Below are 18,727 nucleotides of genomic sequence, written 5' to 3' on the forward strand. Positions count from 1 at the left end.
CACAACTCGATAGTCTTGAAGTTGGGGGATTTGACAACCTTAAGTGTGCCTTCTGCACTGAACAGCACTTTCTGTTATTTACTAGTATAGTGAACCTCGAGGGAACTGGAATAGTTTGCTCTGCTGTAAACGATGTCAGCTCTGCGGTGTTGGCCAAAACTCGTTCAGATGTGGGCTTTGGGCTGCCCCTTGGCTGGGGAGGCAGCACTGAAGGGGCGGCCGGGGCCTCGCTCTGCGCCAGCCGCCGCTGGGAGCTGGGTCCGCTCGGGGGGCTGCAGGGACGTACCTCGCTGCACAGGGCAGGGCACCGTCACACCGCCGCTCACACTGGGCCCGTACCGAGCGCAGCCCAGGCTCCGTTACGGACGCGGTTTCGAGGCCGGTAACTTAAAGGCCGTTGCCGGCTCCGGCTGCCGTGAGCGGGGACTGTGCCCCTAGCCCCGGCTGCGCAGGGGTTTTCGAGCCACTCACTGGCTGCCAGCAGAGCCGGGCCGTGCGCGACCCCAGGACCCCCTCACGGCTCCCGGGGGGCGGGCGGGGCTCAGGTGTGGGACAGGACGGGGCGGGCGGGGGCCGCGGCGCGCGCTAGCGGCACGCGGGCGCGAGGGGCGGTGGCGGCGGGCGCGGCCGTCACGGCGCCGTCTCCGCCCCGCGCCCAATGGCGGCACCGCCCGCGCCCGCCCGCCCCGCCCCGCTGGCCGCGGGGTTACTGCCGGGCCGGAGGCCGGGCGGGCGCACACGCGCCTCCTCCGCCTCCGCCTCCTCGCCGCCTCCTCCGCGCACCGCGGGCCGGGCAGCGGTGGCCGGCGCTGGGCGGCCTTGGCGAGGACTGCGTTCCCGTCCCGGCCGGCGGTGCCCATGGCGTAGCTGCGCCGCTGCGCGCCTGCCCCGCGGGACGCGGCGTGGACAGACCTGCCGCCGGGTAGGTGCGGCGGCCGCGACCCCCGCCCCGATTCGGGCCGGGCGCCCCGCAGGGATGCGCCGTCCGCTGGGGCGGGCGCGGGGTGTGCGCTCCTCGGGCTGTCACCGTGAGCGGGCTGAGCGGGAGGGTCCCGGGGGCGTCCAAGGGGTGCGGGAGCTGCCGAGGGCGGTCAGTGTCCGCACGCGTGCCGGGAGGAGCCGCTCGCCCCTCGGGACTGTGCGAGCTGCGGGCTCCCTGAGGGAAGCGAGGGGAGAGCCGGGAGGTGGGCACCTGGCGAGGGGCAGCTACAGGTGTCCCAGCGGCGGTCACTGTGTCCGGTACGTGCTGGGCGCGCTGCGGGCAGAGAGCGAAATGCTTTACGGAGAGGCTCGCTCTGCTGTGCGCGAGTGTGTCCTCGTACCCTTCCTGAGCCCAGGTGAGAACTCGGCAATGCACGAGCAGAGTGTGAGTTCAGTGTAAGTGACAATAATACAAGGGCCACTGTAATGTCCCTTCAGTGCTGTTTCAGTGAGGCGTTGACATGTGGGAGTTACTGCTGCAGATTTTGCAGGGGATGCACTGGAGTCAGGTCACTGCAGGCTTCTGAGTACGGCTCTCCTAGTAATAACAAGAATATGGCTTCAATGTTAGATGTAAATTAAGTAACTTTTTAAACACGAGCTTTCCCCAGTTTCAAGTGCACTTGCAGTTCCAAAGTCATGGGTGTCAAACAGCACAGGATGTGATTCTTCTCCCTTTCACAAGAAAGGAATTGTTCAGGTGTAGTGTGCATGTGTAGTTACGCCTTTTCCACTTGCTGTGGATGTAACCAGATCTAAATGTACTTATCTCAGTTCTTAAGCTGTAGTTGTTAAAATTGACTTCCTATCATTTATTATTTTCTTCTCAAATGTATGATCATTAGCACAGTTCATTTTTTACAGAGTATTTCTGGTAGTGTTTGTAAGTTGTTAAAGAGACACTTGGACATACAAGTGCCATGATTTTGTTCTAATAAAAAGGTTTTCTGGCTGGGTCTGTATTTATACTGATCTAAGTTTATGCATTTTTTGTTTGGTGAGGTTAAACAGGGTGATATCAGACCCCCAATGGAGAGAAAACCCCAAGTGAGAGAGCTGCCTGCTCACTAACTGTGGCATCAATTAGGTTTGTCTCATGGTGACCCACAGGACTGATACTATTGTAGTCTCAGATACGGAAGACTTTACATGTGTAAATGAAATGTCTTCCCAAGACAAAATTGATGTGTTTATTGCTACTTACAAAGATTACTTTATTTTCCTTACAGTCCATGCTTTTTTTCCATGAATGCCTGCCACAGTATGGGTTGGTAGCTGGGTTTTTAATTAGCCCTGCACAGGTATCCTGTCAAAGTATTCCCAACAAGAGTGTTAGTAAATGTTAATGGCAGATGCTTACTCATTTGAAGAGCTCCAGTTTAACCCATGAAAGCTTACAGGGTTTGAGTTCCAGCTGAGGAGGAGCTGCTCCTCGAATGCTGACCTGGTGCAGCTGGTGCTGGGCTGGGGGAGGAAGGGAGGGACGCGTGTTGGAGGGGGGGCAGGTCATTGGCTTCCTTCAGTGAAGAGTCCTTTACTCTGAAACTTGCTTCCCCCAATTGTTTGCTGCAGTTCAGCCTTTTCAAGTTTAAAGTGACACTTCAGATTTTTCTCTCTTGACATGCTTTCTGTCCTTGGGGAGATCTTGTTTCATTGTTGATTTTGATGCATATTTTGTGTGTCCAGAGCCTCATCTAGTCAAAGCATGTTAAGTGATGTTCACCAAGGGTGTGAGTTCTTTTAAAAAGTAACTTTTAGTTGTTGTTCCTGGCATGCAAAACATATTTTCATACCCCAGCATCTTGATGCCTACCACAGGAACAGTGTTTGGAAGTCAATTGCTAAACCAGCAGGGGGAACACAAAACTTGCTGTCTATAAAGTCTCTCCTCCTACCACAGTTGGAATTTATTAAAACTTTGGGCCTATACTTTTGATAGTATTTCTTTAGAAGGTGAATGTTAATTTACTTGGAACACCCACATACATTGAAGTAAACACATTATTTTCAAATACTTGTTTATAAATTTCCTCTAGCAGGCAGATCTCCCATTCTTCTGAATGCAATTTTTGTCATATTAGCCATGGCTGACTTGCAAAAATACTACAGGTTTATGTGAGTGAAATTTCTCTTTGAAGATTTTTGAAGTGAATTAATCTCAAGAAATGATATTTTGAGTAATCCTGCAAAATTTCAGATAATGAACTAGCCAAAATATTTTCACAGTGGATCTCTACTAGATCATATATGATTGTATGTAGACATCTTGAGAGCTCAAGTTGACTTGCAAAGCAGTTGTATTCTCACAAGGAACTATTTCTAGTATTTAGCAATTCCATAAGAGAAAATATTTTTAGATATTCTCTTAGGTTTTAAGAAGTCATTACAAGCTTATTATGTAGAGGTCAACTGATGGTCCCAGCACAGAGCAATAATAGTTTTCCTTTTTGATTCGTATTGGCATAATGATTAAGTCTTTTGTACCAGAATGTAAAGGCTGTTGCCAAAGAAGGTTATGTGGATGGCTTGCACCAATCCATATTGCTTTCTGATCTGTGAAGTCTGGTGCAGCCAAATGGCAAATATTGAAGGTGTGGATGCACAAACGGATGGCTGAGTGGGAATTTGCAGGGTGTCAGGTACTCCTCAGTAAGAGCTGGGGAACAGCCTCTCATCTGCAGTAAATTCAAGAATCTTGCTGCTTCTACTTGGGGTTAAGCCACCTTTCACTGATGGTGGGGTAAAAACATGCCAAGGAGCATTTGCTACAGAGTAACCAGTTTGCTGCTTGTGAGTGATAACAATTGTATATTCCACCAGCATTAGGTGTTGGAGCAAATACAGACACAATAGAGTTCAACTGAAATTAACAGTCCCAGGTCAGGTTTAAAGATATGTAAGTTCTGGTTCTGGAATGGCACTAATTGCACAGTGAGGTATGAAATAGTGTAAATGTATATAAAGTATATGCATATTTCAATGGCCATGCATTGTTCTCTAAGAGTGTTACATGATGTTGCCTGCCACTAAACGTACAAAAAGGTGTATGTTAAATTCCACTGGCAATCTTCATCTTCTGTTGTTTTCATGGAATCCCAAAACTTTCTCTCCAGATGGTTCTCTGAGATGCTGAAGTGTGTACTTTGTAAAGTCAAACTGAAATTTCTGCTTTAATATGATTTGAAAATAGTGGTAAATGTTTGCTTAATTTTTTAAGAATTGCTTACAATTCTTTTTTTTTGATACTGTCAGTAATACTGTGTTAAAATTCAAGACATGAATTATCAAGTCTTGGGCCATTTATGTGAATCTTGGAAAATACTATCTGGGATATAGATTGCAAATATCTTTGCAATCACATTGCTTTTGATCTAGTTTCATAAAAATATTTGTATATTATAAATAGGCATTACTTCTATAGCAGTAGTATTTGTGGTGATTAACAGTGGTATGCTAGTTTCTAGCCACTTCATGAATACAAGCATGTTTTGCCATAAAAATGTACTAGCAAAAAGTAGTGCAGTTGGAATTGCTTTATCCATCAGTGTGGATTCGCATTTTTATGTGCTGGCATTCATCCAACAGAGCAGCATTTCTTGTGCTTACAGCAACAATTAACTCTGTGGTAGCCAAAATGAAAGAGATTTACCACATTTCACTTATCTCTGGAAATCATGGAAAGAGGGACTTTAAAGCTGCCACTTAATTTAAATTCCATATTTTTTAATTTCAAGTATCATAAAATAAATGTCTTTAAAGAAGAACTTACTTTTTGACCTTGATTATCTAAGTAGTCATATTTGTTGAGTTCAGCAGAGGACATTTCATATATTGCATTTTAAGTTAATAACTGTTTATTTGTACTTACAATAATTATGTCTTGGAAAGTATGCTAGTTTCTGATGTTTCTATAATGAAATGAACAGTGTTTTTGAGGAAAATGTGAAAACAATTTCATCTTCATCCTGTGAATAATACTTCAAAATGAGTGACACCTGCTTATTATGAACAAATTTAATTGCATTCTATTTAGCACTTCTATGTAATAATCGGTCCAATTTCAGTACACTAGTTGGCCAAATTCAGATTTTTTTTTCTTCTATCCTGCTGTAAGATGTTATAACATTTTGAGAGTCAGCTGGAAAGGGCCTCTTTTAGATAATTTCTTTTGTGACCTTGCAAGAGACCTGCTTAGATTGCAGGAGAGCAGCTTATCTAGAGGTCTTTGGTCTGAAACAATTTAATTATAGAGCTGCTGTGTAGAGGTTGTTTTTCTGCACAGAAGGCAATAGGGGCTGTGATACATAAGGTGGTGTTAGTGATTCTGAAGAATAGTGGCAATTCATTTATTCTCTGATTCTCCTTTGTAAGCATAGGCATTTTCAGTTGGAAATTGGTGAGCTATATTGTGTGAGTCAGGGACAATAAAAAAATCCCAAAGTATCCAGTGAGCTTACTGTGTAGTAGAAATTTGCTGAATTCATGTGTTTCTTTGCCAAGAAGCTGGAGGTGGACTGAAGACTGATATGTCCTCTTTTCCCTTACATTTGACAAGTAAGTTGTTAGACTGTAGCTGCATTTGACCCTGTGTGATTAAGAACTATGGTAGTATTTTATCACACATGTGATGCATTGTTTTTTACAATGATTTGAGTGAAATAAAATTCTGTTCTGCTTTCCAAAGCAGCTGTTGTGGTGTTTGAAAAGAGCCTTTTCTGGTAATAAAGCTATTGCATTAATGAACCAAGTCACTCCTCCAGTGTATACAGCTTGTGTTCTGTGATAGATTAGTTCCTCCCTCCAGCAGTTAAAATCACCACTGTTTCTAAATACTTGTAGATCTGGTGCTTTGGTTCACTCCAGTGATGATCATATACATGATAATTTCCTTCTGACAGAAAGATCTTTCGGACAAATTATTTGTATGACTACTGCAATTTGTTGTGGTCTTCCTTCTCTCCATACCCGTGCCCAACAATTTTTTTACAGTTGTCATTTATACATTGAATATAAAATAATTAAAGGAAATTCTGAATGGTAGTGATTTTATGGGAGTGTTCTCCACTCATTCTGAGTGGAACATGCTAGTGATTCATACCTTGACTGAAGCAAATCCCCAATGAAGTGCTTCTAAATAAAAAATTTTATGAAAAAAAATTGGCTCCAATCTGAGTTGATTTTTCTGCTCAACAAATGGAATGACACCATTTATTTGATAGAAAGTGAGAGGGTCGACACCCCTACACAAAGGGAAACTCCTTTTGACTCCTTCTTTTAACTGTGTGTCCCTTTAGGGACTTCCCTATTTGTGAGGGAGAATTTTCCTATCTGTGAGATGTGCAGCTGAAAGGTTAGTGGCTAACAGATAACTTTTGGTGTGTTTATCTTGCATTCTTGTTTAGCAGCCTGAACAAATAATCTACTCATCTGCCTGCCTATTAAGAGTTTGCCTTATTCTAGAGACCAAAAGCAACACTTCTTTTGTTGTTCTGTTTGGCTTTTTTTTCCCAAATGTGGGGCAGATAATGCATGCAGTTAACTTTAAAATACCTAGTAGTTAATATTTCAGTCTGTTAATTTACTTCTTGTAGTATGTAATGGCCCGTGGCAGTGAGAAGGGCTGGTTTGTATCACTTCATCTAATTCCCCTGTAATGAGAAGACTGATTTTTCAATCCTGTTCATTTATTTACTGACTGTCTTTTTTGTTTGTTTGTTTTACCCTTCCCAAAGAGGATTGCATCCTTATACAGTGAACTTGTTTAATGCTGTAGTCTTGCTTTTCATCATAATCTTTGTGGGTTTCTCACAATTAACCCGGACAGTTGCTGGTATTTATCGGTCATGGTTTCAAAACTACTTTTCTAAATGTGTACAAGTCATTTCAAGATTTTAAATCCACCATTGATGGTTTTAGTTTCTTTTCCTGGTAGGAAGGTTCTAGGTAAAATATTTCTAGATGTAATCCTATGGTTTTGCAGTTTAGGCTTGAAAAAAAATAACAGTGCCAAGCATTCATTAACAGCAGTTTGCTGAAATCTTTTACCCTGTGTGGAAGAAGCCTTGCTGAATTGTTGGTAACTTTCCATCCTGCTGTGGCTTCAATTCCACAGAGATGCCCTCCCTAGGGTTATATCTGTCTTGATAGGTACATTAGAGCTCTTATCTGCTTAGTTGAGGTGTGCAATTAGAAACCCAGCCAAGTAAAACTTAAGATAAATTAAATTTGTGTGAAGTTGTTGGCTGCTACTGTGTTTGTGAAGAGTAAGATAGCCCAGTGCCAGGAAACCTATTCTGTTTCCAATTAGAAACAATAAAAAAGTTGGTAATTAGTCCAAAGACATTTAACTGTGAGAAGGAAAGGTTGTAGAGATGTTTTTTTTCATGCAAGTTAGGATGATCTTGCTTAGAGTGAAGATTCCTATTTCTATTGGTTTTTTTTAGGGTAAACTTCTTAGAAGCAGTAAGTCCCATTTAAAAAACATGAGCTTAGTTCCTGGTAGTTGTGGTGAGATATTACTGGTTAATTGGGAACTTGAGTTTTATTTAAATGTACATTTGTGATTTCTTGGGTTGCCATGTTTTTATGTATGTATGTTTCTAGTTATGTCTGCTTTTTTGCTTCATTCTGCTTCCTTAATGTGCATCAGAAAGATGGCATATAATTGTGCTTCTGGTATTCCATGGTAAGATCAGCGAGATTTCTTGTCCGTCTTCTAACTAGAAGGTGGAAGCAGAATGCCTAAAGTAGTGTTGTCTTTCCAGGCAGGTGTTAAGGAGGTGCTGCTGTGGCCAAGGTGAGGTCCTGTTATGACTTCTTTTGCCTGTGAAAGAATGGAGTAGCTGTGAGTTGCACAGAAAATACACAGCTGGAGCTGGTATGAGATTGCAGATTGCTTGAGCCATTACAGTACAAGAGCTGTACAGCATCCCTGCCTCTTGTTTTCTCCACTCCCTTTAGAGATGTCCTGATGTAGGAAGTGCCTGAAGGCTCTATGATAAAGGAAAAAAATTCTGATTTGGTACTCAGATTATGTGTGGGGTGTTGGTCTTGTTAAACTCTGTCTGCGGTGCCATCTGTGCCTCCTCCTGTAGAGGCTCAGTAACCTCTAGGAATTTCTGCTGTTGTCAAAAAGCAATCTGTTCCAGTCTGCTCCTTGTGGAAGCCTTGTGTACTCCTTCCACTCAAAGATGTCTGAATGCACTTCCTTCCCTTCCATGCATTGAAACCCTCCTGCATCCTGATCCTTTAAGAGACTGTTCTCTTGTTTACAGTTGGTAAGCAAAACCTTCCTCAGCCTAGGAAGATTTGACTGCATACCTCCCTGTGTTTGGGGGAAGGGAAGTCCTGGGAAGATATAACAGAATGATTTTTTTGGTCCTGTTTCTGTAAACTGTCTCTTACTTTTGTGCTGTATTATGCAGTGATTCTTCACCCAAAACTTGCAATGTCTGGTGTCATCTAAATTGACAGCAGTAAAATCAGGTGATTAAAAAAAGGGAAAGTTGTGAAGCTGAAGGGGAAGTTGGCTGTGAAATGATACTGAGAATAGACACCCCCATCCACACTTTGATTCCAGCTGTGGGCAAAATATGTACCAGGTAACAAAATCCCCCTCCAGTACACTATTACTAAATAGGTGGAATGGTTTCACATTTTTATTGGATTTATTTGTTTATATTTTTGTTCCTGTAATTTGGCAGGCTACATTGTAATACATGAATAAGAAAAGAAATAAAATACTAAAACAAAAATCACGTGGAATAGAGGGGCCCATTACTAAATGGCATAAAACATCTTCATTTGGCACTCTTCCAGTTCCCATAGCCTTTAACTGTGACTTGTTGAAATGTCCCATTACAAGCACAGCAGCATGTGAACTGCAGGACATCAGAGTTACTTTTTCCCTGGACCTTATGATATATCAGGGTTTTTAGTTTTAGTGCTATTCATACATTCCCTGAAAATGAAACCACTTTGTTGTCTCTAAACCAGAATCTGTCCCTTTATAGTTTATGAATAAGTTACTATTTTAAGTTCTGAATGAACTTGTGGGACTTTGTGTATATGCCTTGGACATAGACATTTAAAAATATGGACAAATTTTCAATTCCACATGAACATTTGCTAATCCTATTAATCAGCTTTCCTGCCTGTATGTGTGCAAATCGTGCAGAATTGACATGATAAATGTCAGCTAATAAGTCTCCAAAAAAGCATTTTTAATAGGAGTAGGGTTATAAATAAGCCCTTTTGCTGTTCCTAAGTTTATAGAGCTGCTCATATAGTTAACTATTTGTGGGGTTATTTTACTTGAGTTGGGTGTACTTGATTACAAATGTTTGCCTTATTTACTTACACAGGGCATGCATGTATTCACTGCATTCTCACAGGGAAGCAGCTTGGACAAATGGAAGAAAAACCGGTTAAATGAGTGAAATGGTTGCCATGCGTAAAACAAGCAAACAAAAAGTGAAAAAGCTTTGGCTGTGAAGGCGGCCTTGGATGGCCTAGAAACTTGGGTTCACGTTGCTATGGCAAAAGAACACAAAGGACAGATCCTGCTGGCTTCACTCAAGTATCCCCATTCACTTTGTTGGGACTTGTTATGTGACTTGAGAGGAGGAGGAATTTTGGCTTGCTTTGGTAGTGAAGTGTTTGTTAGCAGTGTTGTAGAGAGCTGTGCAACCTCTGGCACCACATGTGGAAAGAGGAGGGAATTACCAGAGTCCATGCTGATAAGGCAGAGAGGAAGTGGAAGTTATTCTTCAGACAGTAAAGGAAAAGTTTAGACAACAAGAGGGGTAGAGTTAAGGCAGGGGAAGAGCTTGTATGGGAAAGGTAGGTGCTGATTAATGAAACAGATGGTAGCTGTTGGGGAAAGGGCTTCAGGGAACAGAAGTAAAAGGGGTAAATAAAACACTAAGATCCCAATTCAGCAAGAAATGTGGCAAATTCCTATGTTAGAGAAGCATTTAATAGGAAACAGAAATGCCCTAGAATCTGCGGCTCTGGCTGCCTGCAGGTTGGACTGGGCAGAGGAGCTTTGAAGAAGTAAGCAAAAATGAATTTACCTAGAGAAGAAAAGTGAGTAAAAGTTGAAGCTAAGGAGACTTCTGATTTGAAGAAGACTGCTGCATAATAGTTACTTGGCTAAAAGTACAGAATTGGGCTGAGTAGAAAGGTGCTCAAATGTCCTGAAACCTGAATCTAACCCAGGGAGTGCACTTGTTCATTTTAATTTATAGTTCTTCAAGCACTTTAGAGCAGAGTCCCGTCCCCTCTCTAGAGAACATTAGGCCCATGTTGGGGTGGAGACATTTCTGCTAGTGGCAGAACAGTGCAGAATGTCATTTCTTAGTGACAAGCCATCCATAGACCACAGAGCCTTATGGTCTGGGAGTGCCTGTCAGTAAGAACTGGAAAATCCATAGGGAAAGATGTTCTGGTTTTTTTTAAGAGTAAGTGTCATGCTTCTAGCCTGTGAATTCTTCCATGTTGTTGTAGTATTAAAGGTGACTTTTTAGTTCAAAGGCTAGCTTTAAAAAATCCAAAGACTGAAATTCTGAGGAAGATGAGTAGCAGATTTTTACAAAGAAAACTATTTATGTAGGTGAAAGGCAGAGAGAAAACAGTAGTGTACTCAAGTGATTTGTTTCCTCTGCTGCTGGCTCTAACAAATGTAGATTGCTTGCAAATGTAGATTGCAAGTACCACTGAATTAAGGACAACATTTGTTGTCCTCTAGCTTAGCATAGCAATGAGATCTGTCCTTCCAGGCAGTGCTTTGGTATCTTTCAAAAGCACCATGCTTTTCACTGGGTTCTAGCTAAACTTTATGCATCAAAATTATCCTGGGCACCAGAGGCTCCTAGCTGAAACCAAATTAAAACCTCATGCTTTCTCCTTTGCTTGTCCTTATGTACTTCAAAATGTGTTTCCTCCTTTTCCATTTCCCCAGTCTTCTTTCATACCTAATAAAAGCTAGTAGTAGTCATGTTATTCCTGATGTTCCCAGCAGCATGTATTCCTGATTTGATCTGCAGATATATATTTCTCAACAAAATAGGGTCTTTGTGCTTTTTAGACCCTCGCTTTTACCAGGACTAGTGGCCTTTACAACAGCAGATTTCAGTGAAAATGACCCCATAGTCTTCGATGGTTTTGATTCAGATGCCTTCTTTTGCCAGCCTTCCTTGTGGCTTGTTGTAGTAAAAAGCATTGGCATGAAAAGATATTTAATAAACCCAAAACTCATGTCGTCTTCTCTTTCTCTTCCACATCAGGATTTTTTGGTTATACTTTTAATATGCCCTTTCATGATCTCATTTACAAAAATAGCCACCCAGATATACCCCAAAGGAAAAGATGATTCTCTTGGAAATTTGTTCTGAATGTCAAGTTGGCTAGCAGTTGTGTTTACTTCTTGGGTAAATAGTTTAGGTTCCTTATCCCTTTGCACAGCTTTCTTCTCTTGTTTCAAGGGAAATAGCTTCCTATTTTGTGGACTAGCTTTTCCTAGTTTGCAGGTTTCACATTTTTTCTAGTGACAGCAGGTCTCACACTGAAGCAAAATCTGGCAGATTTTGCACCACAACTGAACTTTCTCACTTTTGTTGTTGTCGTTGGTTGCTTTGTTTGGTACTGTCAGATGGTCCCTTAAGAGCAGCTTAGTAGCTGATTCCTGCCACATGTGATCATATTTTGGAAAATATTGACAAATTGCCTGCTTTGTAGGTTTAGTCTTAAATGAGTTATTAGTAGCAGTTTGGTCTGTGTTTTAAATTGCAGCTGTGAAACTGACAGTTGGGGTATCATTCCTCCTAAATTCATGAAACTCACTGTTAGTTTGTCACCTTTTCATGTTGTTGGATATTTGCCCTCCATTTTAAGTTTGTGAGTATATGTCTTCAAGCAAGTGAGCTCACTCTTCAGAAAGCTCTTCCAGATTTTCATTTAAGTCTTCACTATTCACCCTTCATGAATTGGCAGAATCAGGGTAGAAGTTTAGGGCTTTCAATCATATACTGGCAGCTCTGAGTTACCTTGGAAATGTTATTGGTCAGTAGGTTGTGGTAGGAATCAATTCACTCCTACAGATGGAAATGTGTATGTGTTCTCCCTGCCTTTGAAATCACCTTTTTCAAAAGGACTTTCATCCAAGTTGAATTGCAACTTGACATTTTAACATATTTAGATGCTCAGATCAGAATGGGATTCTAAACATAATTTCTTTCTCTCCAGTTCTTTCCCTGTGCTCCCTGTTTCTACACAACTTGGTGCCTTATAAAATTGTCACTGAGGAATGAGAGGCTTATGCAGATGGAACAGTGATCTAAGTAGTATCTTGGGTGTTCTTGATTAGCATATGTGCTGTAGTTGCTCTTTTTCTGGTTTCTCTTGTGTTTGCTGGTGGTGGTAAAATGGCTGTGCATCAGTAACTTGGGTTTCAGAATGCTTCTTCATTGCCTCTTTGCACATAGGACATCTTGCAGAACATTATGATGGTCTTCTATAGATAACACTGACTAGAAACCTCATCATTTCCTCTATTTGATAATTTTTCTTTATGGCAGCATTTAAAAATTGAACTAGCAACCAAATACTACCACCAGGTAGAGTTAGGTTTCTTTTCATCTAGAGAAATAGCAGCAAATTATTCCAGTTTATATTTGACTTCCCAAATAATGCTCAATATTTGTAATGTCTTGCCATTTTCCCAAAAGTGCATTTTAGGTGGGACACTAGAAAAGGAGCTGCATGAACCCCCACGTTGTGACAGACTGTCAGCTCCTGGCTCTCCCCATACATTCTGTCCTGCAGGAGTGTGTCTGGTGTTCCCAGCAGCCTGCAGAGCTGCTCCTGTTTCCCCTCACCTCCCAGTGGGATCTGGGGCACTGCCAAGACCACTTGGAGGTTCCGAGAGCTGGGTGCTGAGTGAAGGATCTGCAGGAGGCTGGAGCTCTGCCTTTGGGTCCCAGCAGCCCTTTCAGGGGTGTAGATGCAGCTCTATGCACACAGGGCAGTGCTGTCCCCACCAAATAACCCATGCAGAAATGCTGCTGAGCAGTTTCTCCAGTTTCCTCAGAGCCCCAGGGGTGCTGCTCTTCAAGTGCTGGTCTGGGTGCAGGTTTTGGTTGAGCAGGCTTCTGCTGGTGCACAGCATGGCACACACTGTGTAACAGAATCTGGCCTTTTGTCCTTGTACTTCATTCCATTTTCATGTCAGCAAGGACCTTTTAAGTGATATTCATGTTGCCACATGGTCCTGACTCAGCACTTTGCTATCACTTAGTCCCATGATGGAGGTTTGTAATTTCTTGCAGTACTTTATGATGGGTGTTAGTGGTTGCCAAGGTGCCATCTGTCATCCGCTCCCAAAGGCTCAATACCAACATTCCTGTTCTTTACCTTCCTGGTTTGTAATCTTATTCTAGACATCTGGATAACTGAGAATAGAATAAAAAAAAAAGTTGAAGAGGATGTTGTGGATCTGCTAAAGTGTTTCCCCTCCAAAATCTGCAGCATGCATTCTGGGGTCAGAATTTTCAATGTTTATAAGGCTTGCAGGCATCAGCTCTATTGTTATTTATTAGCATAGCACACTGATGTTGTTTAACTGACCTGGTATATCATGTCTCAAAGTCTTTTAAAGTAAAGATTCTGAGCAGTTTTATGTTTATATTTAGTGTTGAGTAGCGTTGAAAAGTTTTCAGAGTTTGTCATACGGAGAAATGATGAGTTAAATTTGAGTTACCCACCAACCAGCTAGAGCACAAGTGAAACATTTCTCCATGCTATAATAAAGGTAGCAGCAGATAACTGAGCAAACAAATGTTTATATGCACCAGAGAAAGTCTGATTACTTAAAATAAACCTGTCTGAGGGTGTGAGTACCATTGGCAGGCTTCAGTGGGACTGTGGTATTAGCTGACAGAAAGGATTCTGGGGCCTCACTTCCAAACAGATCCTAACTTGCACCATGTATAATATAGGGGAGCAACATCTGCAAAGAAGTACTGAAATACAGGGGAGGAGTACTAGGTTACTGGTACCTGGGGTATCTGACAATATAAAATGCACTCCCCTACTAGACCTTTAAGAGAGAGTTCTGTTTCTCTTCTTACAAGAGAGATAATTTTGAATATCTAACAATATTTCTGTAAGTTGTATTTGTATTAATGTTTATTTTTACTTCTTTCTGTAGGCAATTAAAACTCCAGAAGATCTGATTTCAAAGCTCACCACAAATCTCAAAGAAAGTAAATCTACATGAGGAGGCACAAAGCAAGTTGAATTGAGAAGATACAGCATTTACAAAAATGTCAAGTTGTGCGACTTCAGTGTTTGCTTTGATGGTTTTGTGCATTGCAGCTGCAGGTAGGTAGTATTATGCAAATTGTGCATTCAGTGGATTAACTGGATGTGCATATTTAGAATTGTTGATCAGAAATGCTTCTTCATGCTGAAGGAAGTAGGTCAGCTAAAGTTTGTTTATGTCTAGGTTTTCTGTAAAACTACTGTGATCATAATTGCATCATATATGATGTGAGAAACGATGCTGTTCCTATAAGAATGTTTTCTTGCATCTATGTTCACCCTTAAGATAATATAAGAACTGCAGTAGTAATGTAAGTTATTTAGGTTATTTACCTATTTCTTTTTAAAAATGGCATGATGCACTTAAAGGGGAGGGTTGATATAGAAGCCTTTGGGAGTGGAGGCAGTGTAGCTCTGCCAGCATGATGAGCTATTGGCTCTGCCAAGAGGCTGAATTTATTTTCCTGGGTGCCCAGTTGGGCTGGTGAAGCTGAGGCTGCTAGAGTCTCTCTGCAGAGCTGGGCTGAAAGGGTCTACCTGCTCAGCTCCATGCTGCCTCCAAGACCTGTAATCTGGAATTAAGCCCCAATTATTTGACTTTATAAAAAATATGTCAGACAAAATCCCAGAAGGGTTCATAATAGGTCACTGAGTCTGTTCATCCATCCTGCCTTATTGGGATAAACCTCACCTTGGTCACTCCCGACAGTTGTCTAACCTGACTTACAGTCAACCATTAGTGATGATGGCAAAAGCCTTTTAATAACAGTTGTCTGTGTTAATGGAGTCCTTTTAGGTTAGGAACATGCATTGCCATTTAAGGGGATTGTTCCTGTCCCACATTTTGGCCTGGCTTTTTTTTAAAACAGTATGTTGCAATAACTTGTGACAGAGAAAGGAAAGATCTGTGGAGTTCAAGTATCTTAGTTTATTCTGTAGTTTCTTCAAGCACTGAAGTGATTCTACTCAGAATGTTTGTTTGTCAAAGTTCTTTCTGTGGTTGCAAGGGGAAGCCTCTTATGTGTCCAGCTTGTGTACAGTGTGGGTCTTAGGAGAAGAGGCCAAGTGGATGTGCAGTCAGTCAAAATGAGACAGTGGGAAAAGTAGACGGTGGACAGATGGCTTGCTTAAATCTGAGATGTCCTCACTGTGGAAAAGATGACCAGCTTTGGAAGAGACAGGGCTAAACAATTAAATGTGTTACAATTTGGCTTCATTTCATCTTCAGCATGGAAAATTATGTTATTTCAAGCCCTCAAGCCTTGTGGGACTTTCTCTGGGTTTGACCTCCTTGAGGGCGTCCATCCAGCATGAGTAACTTTGATTGTTTAACAGTACGTGATGCTGACATTTTGCAATAGCTTCATTGCAGACAGCCTTCAGCAGTGCAGGGTGTGTCTGAGTGTGTCTGCAGCTTGAGCTGAGGACATCAGTGCTGCTCTTGGCTTACAAGAGCCATTACTTGGAGCAAATCTGTATCATTCTAGACATGTAAAAATCTACTTTGAAAGGAAGGGCCAGTGCAGAAAAGAAAAGCTTTTTTAATTGATCACAACCATAATTCTGTTTTGCTGCTGAGGAGAATGCTTGCCTATTGAGTCAGCTTACCTCTTAATGCTAGCTTTAATTAAGACCCACTGATTTAAAATTGCTGTCAAACAGTACCACTATTAGAAAGTTATTCAGTGTTCAGAAAACATAATGTGTCTGTCTTGAAATTTGTTGTGGTTTTTTTGGTTTTACTCCCCATCTCTGTGTTTTCCTCTGGCAGATATTCTTGAAACAAACTCTTAAAAAGCTTTGGATTCAATCAGATGCTTAAGTAGAGTGACAGAATTATTTTGGCTGGAAGGGACCTCTGGAAGTCTACTCCAGCACCCTGCTTGGAGGAAGGCTAGTTTCAAATTCTTTCTTTCTTGGAGACTGATTTTTCTTCTATCTGCACGGGAAGAAATCAGCTGAGGGGAGTAGGAGGGGTCACAGTCTGTTAGGGGAAGGTGAGGAAGCACTGTTTTTGTGGTTTCTGGCTATATGTGCCTGTATGTTTTGGTTTTCTCCCATGCTTTTTAATTTTTTCAATAAATTCTTAATGAGAACAACCAGATAATGTCCTTACAGAGTATAATGAGTACAGTGAGATAAGAGCAAGAACCGACGGACTACGATGAAGAGGGAAGAGATGTCAGGCAGATGCAATTAAAACTGAGAAAGGACAGCTCTCTGAAGGTTATTTAGATAGAGCTTTTGCAACTTGAGACTTTGAGTCCTTTTAATGCAAACAGTTAGGTTTAAATGCAGGGAGTTTGTGGCTCTAGGTGGAGAGCAGGTGGGAGCACACAGCGTGTTGCAGTGGTGTGAAAAGCTGGCAGAGGCCCCTGGCTCTGGTCAGTCTGGTGGCCAGGGCACTGCAGGCGTGGCTCCTAACTGCCAGCCTGCAGAACCCCTGCTTTTCCACTCTTGAACCACAAATGTACTGCTAGAAATAAAACTAGAAGTCTAAATAAAGTTAAGTATAAATAAAATCCCTTGCTTGTGGTGGAGCCTGGGGGAGGCAGGGGGCAGCATGCCACCTCCCTAGGGTGTTGATTTTTTTACATTTGAGCCTTTTTCCAGCTTGCTCTTTGTTTCTGAAGAAGTGAAGCTGCTGCAGCAGAGTGCACCTTTGTTTTGTTTGCCAATCCTACACTGAAACTGCTGCTACTGGTTATGGGGGGCGTTTTGCTGACATTATAGTAGCTTCAGCATTCTTGTGTTTTCAGGTGTAAGTGAGGTTCTAGACAGAATCCGTGTTTGGTTTCTGTTTTTCCACTCTTGCTCTTGAAGGTACTAGTGTGTTAAATATATCAAAAATCCCACAAAACCCTGGAGTTACACAGCACGATGCACAGAAATGGATGGTCAAAGATGAATCACAGACCTGCATGTTTTTCAAGCTAATAGTTTAAATATTACACCTCACTAACTGCATTGAAAATAGTCTATATAAATATTCAAAGAGTGTTTGCCTCTTTTTCTACCTCCTCATACTACTTGGATGTATGTAGCTACCTGCTTATCTGAGTTTGATTTGCTTTTGTCTTGTACATGGATTTCTTGTAAGCTTTTATTTATAAAGCTCTAATTGGGCAGAAAAAGACTGCAAAGAAAACCTTGATTACTCTGAGATTTTTCTACTTCATGGAAAGTCCAAGGCAGGATGGGGAGAAAAACTTCTGGCAAGCTATCTACCTGACTGAAGGAATTAAGTTTTTGAAGTGGGATTAAATTAAGGTCTGGCAACCTGCAATAGGAGCTGCACACAAACACTTAGAACTACACACAGTTATCCAGGCCTTGGATGACCTCTTAAATTAGTCTGGCTTTTTAATCTTGGAGCAAAAATATTCTGTCCTAATGTGGCTTAAATCAAAGGCTGGAACATATTTATTTTACTTGCTGGCAAATTAGTGCAGTTGGGTGCGTGATGCATGTCTTAATAAAATGTCTTAGAGGACAACTGAAATACGTTCCTGCTCTAGACCTTGAGGGCCAAACCTTCAACAGAACAGGTCATTCTGTGAAGGAATGGGAATGGTTTTTAACTTCAATTTTTTGGTTTTGTTTTGTTTATTTCTATCCTGCATTACTATTCAGCTGGAAAGAAGACAGAAGGGTGATACAGGCTATGGATTTACAGTGGCCAGAGGTTCTCATTGCAGCCTCTGGGGTAGATCCTCCGTTGGTGCAAATCGTTCCTGCTGCTGAGAAAGCAGCACAGCTGTGGCACCTGATACCAACTGGAATTTGCCCATGGAGCCATGTTCACTTTCCTTCAACACCCCTGATATTTAGCATTGTCTGTGCTTGACTTGTGGACACCTTTCTCCTTATGACTGCATTTCATAGTTGTGGTCAGGCAGATGAAGACCCTGTAAGAATTACATGTATTGAAGAATTTACTTATTTTCTGTAACGCTGAGGTCGCTGGTTTATCTGCTCATGTTAGGTCTGTCTTTGTGGTTTTCTTCCAACAGCTCTTTACTCCCTGGTTCTCCACTCTATTGTAACCCTAGCTGCTTTTTCTTTCTTTCTACATACCTGTTTTTGTAAGTAATCTTACATTGTTCAGAGCATGTGTGCTTCATTTTCAGTAGGACTGTTCACTTGCAAGCTGATGTATCTCTGGATCTGTGCCCCCCAGATATGATGATGGGTGCCATGTTAATAAGTGGAACAACAGGAAGAAACAGGCCTTGTCATGACACCTAGTTTTTATTTTTTTTTAAAGATTAACTTCCCCTGACCTTGAACATTGTGTTTCCAGGAGCAATATATGATTCTTCAAAGCACAGTAGAAAAACCTTCCACTAGAAGGTGAAGAACATGATCTAAAAAGGTAGAAATTAATACTGGTAGTTATTCACACAAATTTCCTTCTATTTTAAAC

General features: G+C 41.7%; 1 protein-coding gene across 1 annotated transcript in view; it reads left to right on the forward strand.

Moving 5' to 3' along the window:
- Positions 1 to 673: 673 nt before the first annotated feature.
- TGFBR3 (transforming growth factor beta receptor 3) overlaps positions 674 to 18,727 on the forward strand; it is a 108,610-nt gene continuing 90,556 nt past the window's right edge. The window contains exons 1-2 of the mRNA XM_054638542.2: positions 674 to 922; positions 14,189 to 14,361. Coding sequence (XP_054494517.2) covers positions 14,304 to 14,361 — 58 coding nt within the window. The 5' untranslated portion in view covers positions 674 to 922; positions 14,189 to 14,303. The remainder of the gene's footprint in view (positions 923 to 14,188; positions 14,362 to 18,727) is intronic.

Source organism: Agelaius phoeniceus, chromosome 8, assembly GCF_051311805.1.
Source record: "Agelaius phoeniceus isolate bAgePho1 chromosome 8, bAgePho1.hap1, whole genome shotgun sequence".
NCBI lineage: Eukaryota > Metazoa > Chordata > Aves > Passeriformes > Icteridae > Agelaius > Agelaius phoeniceus.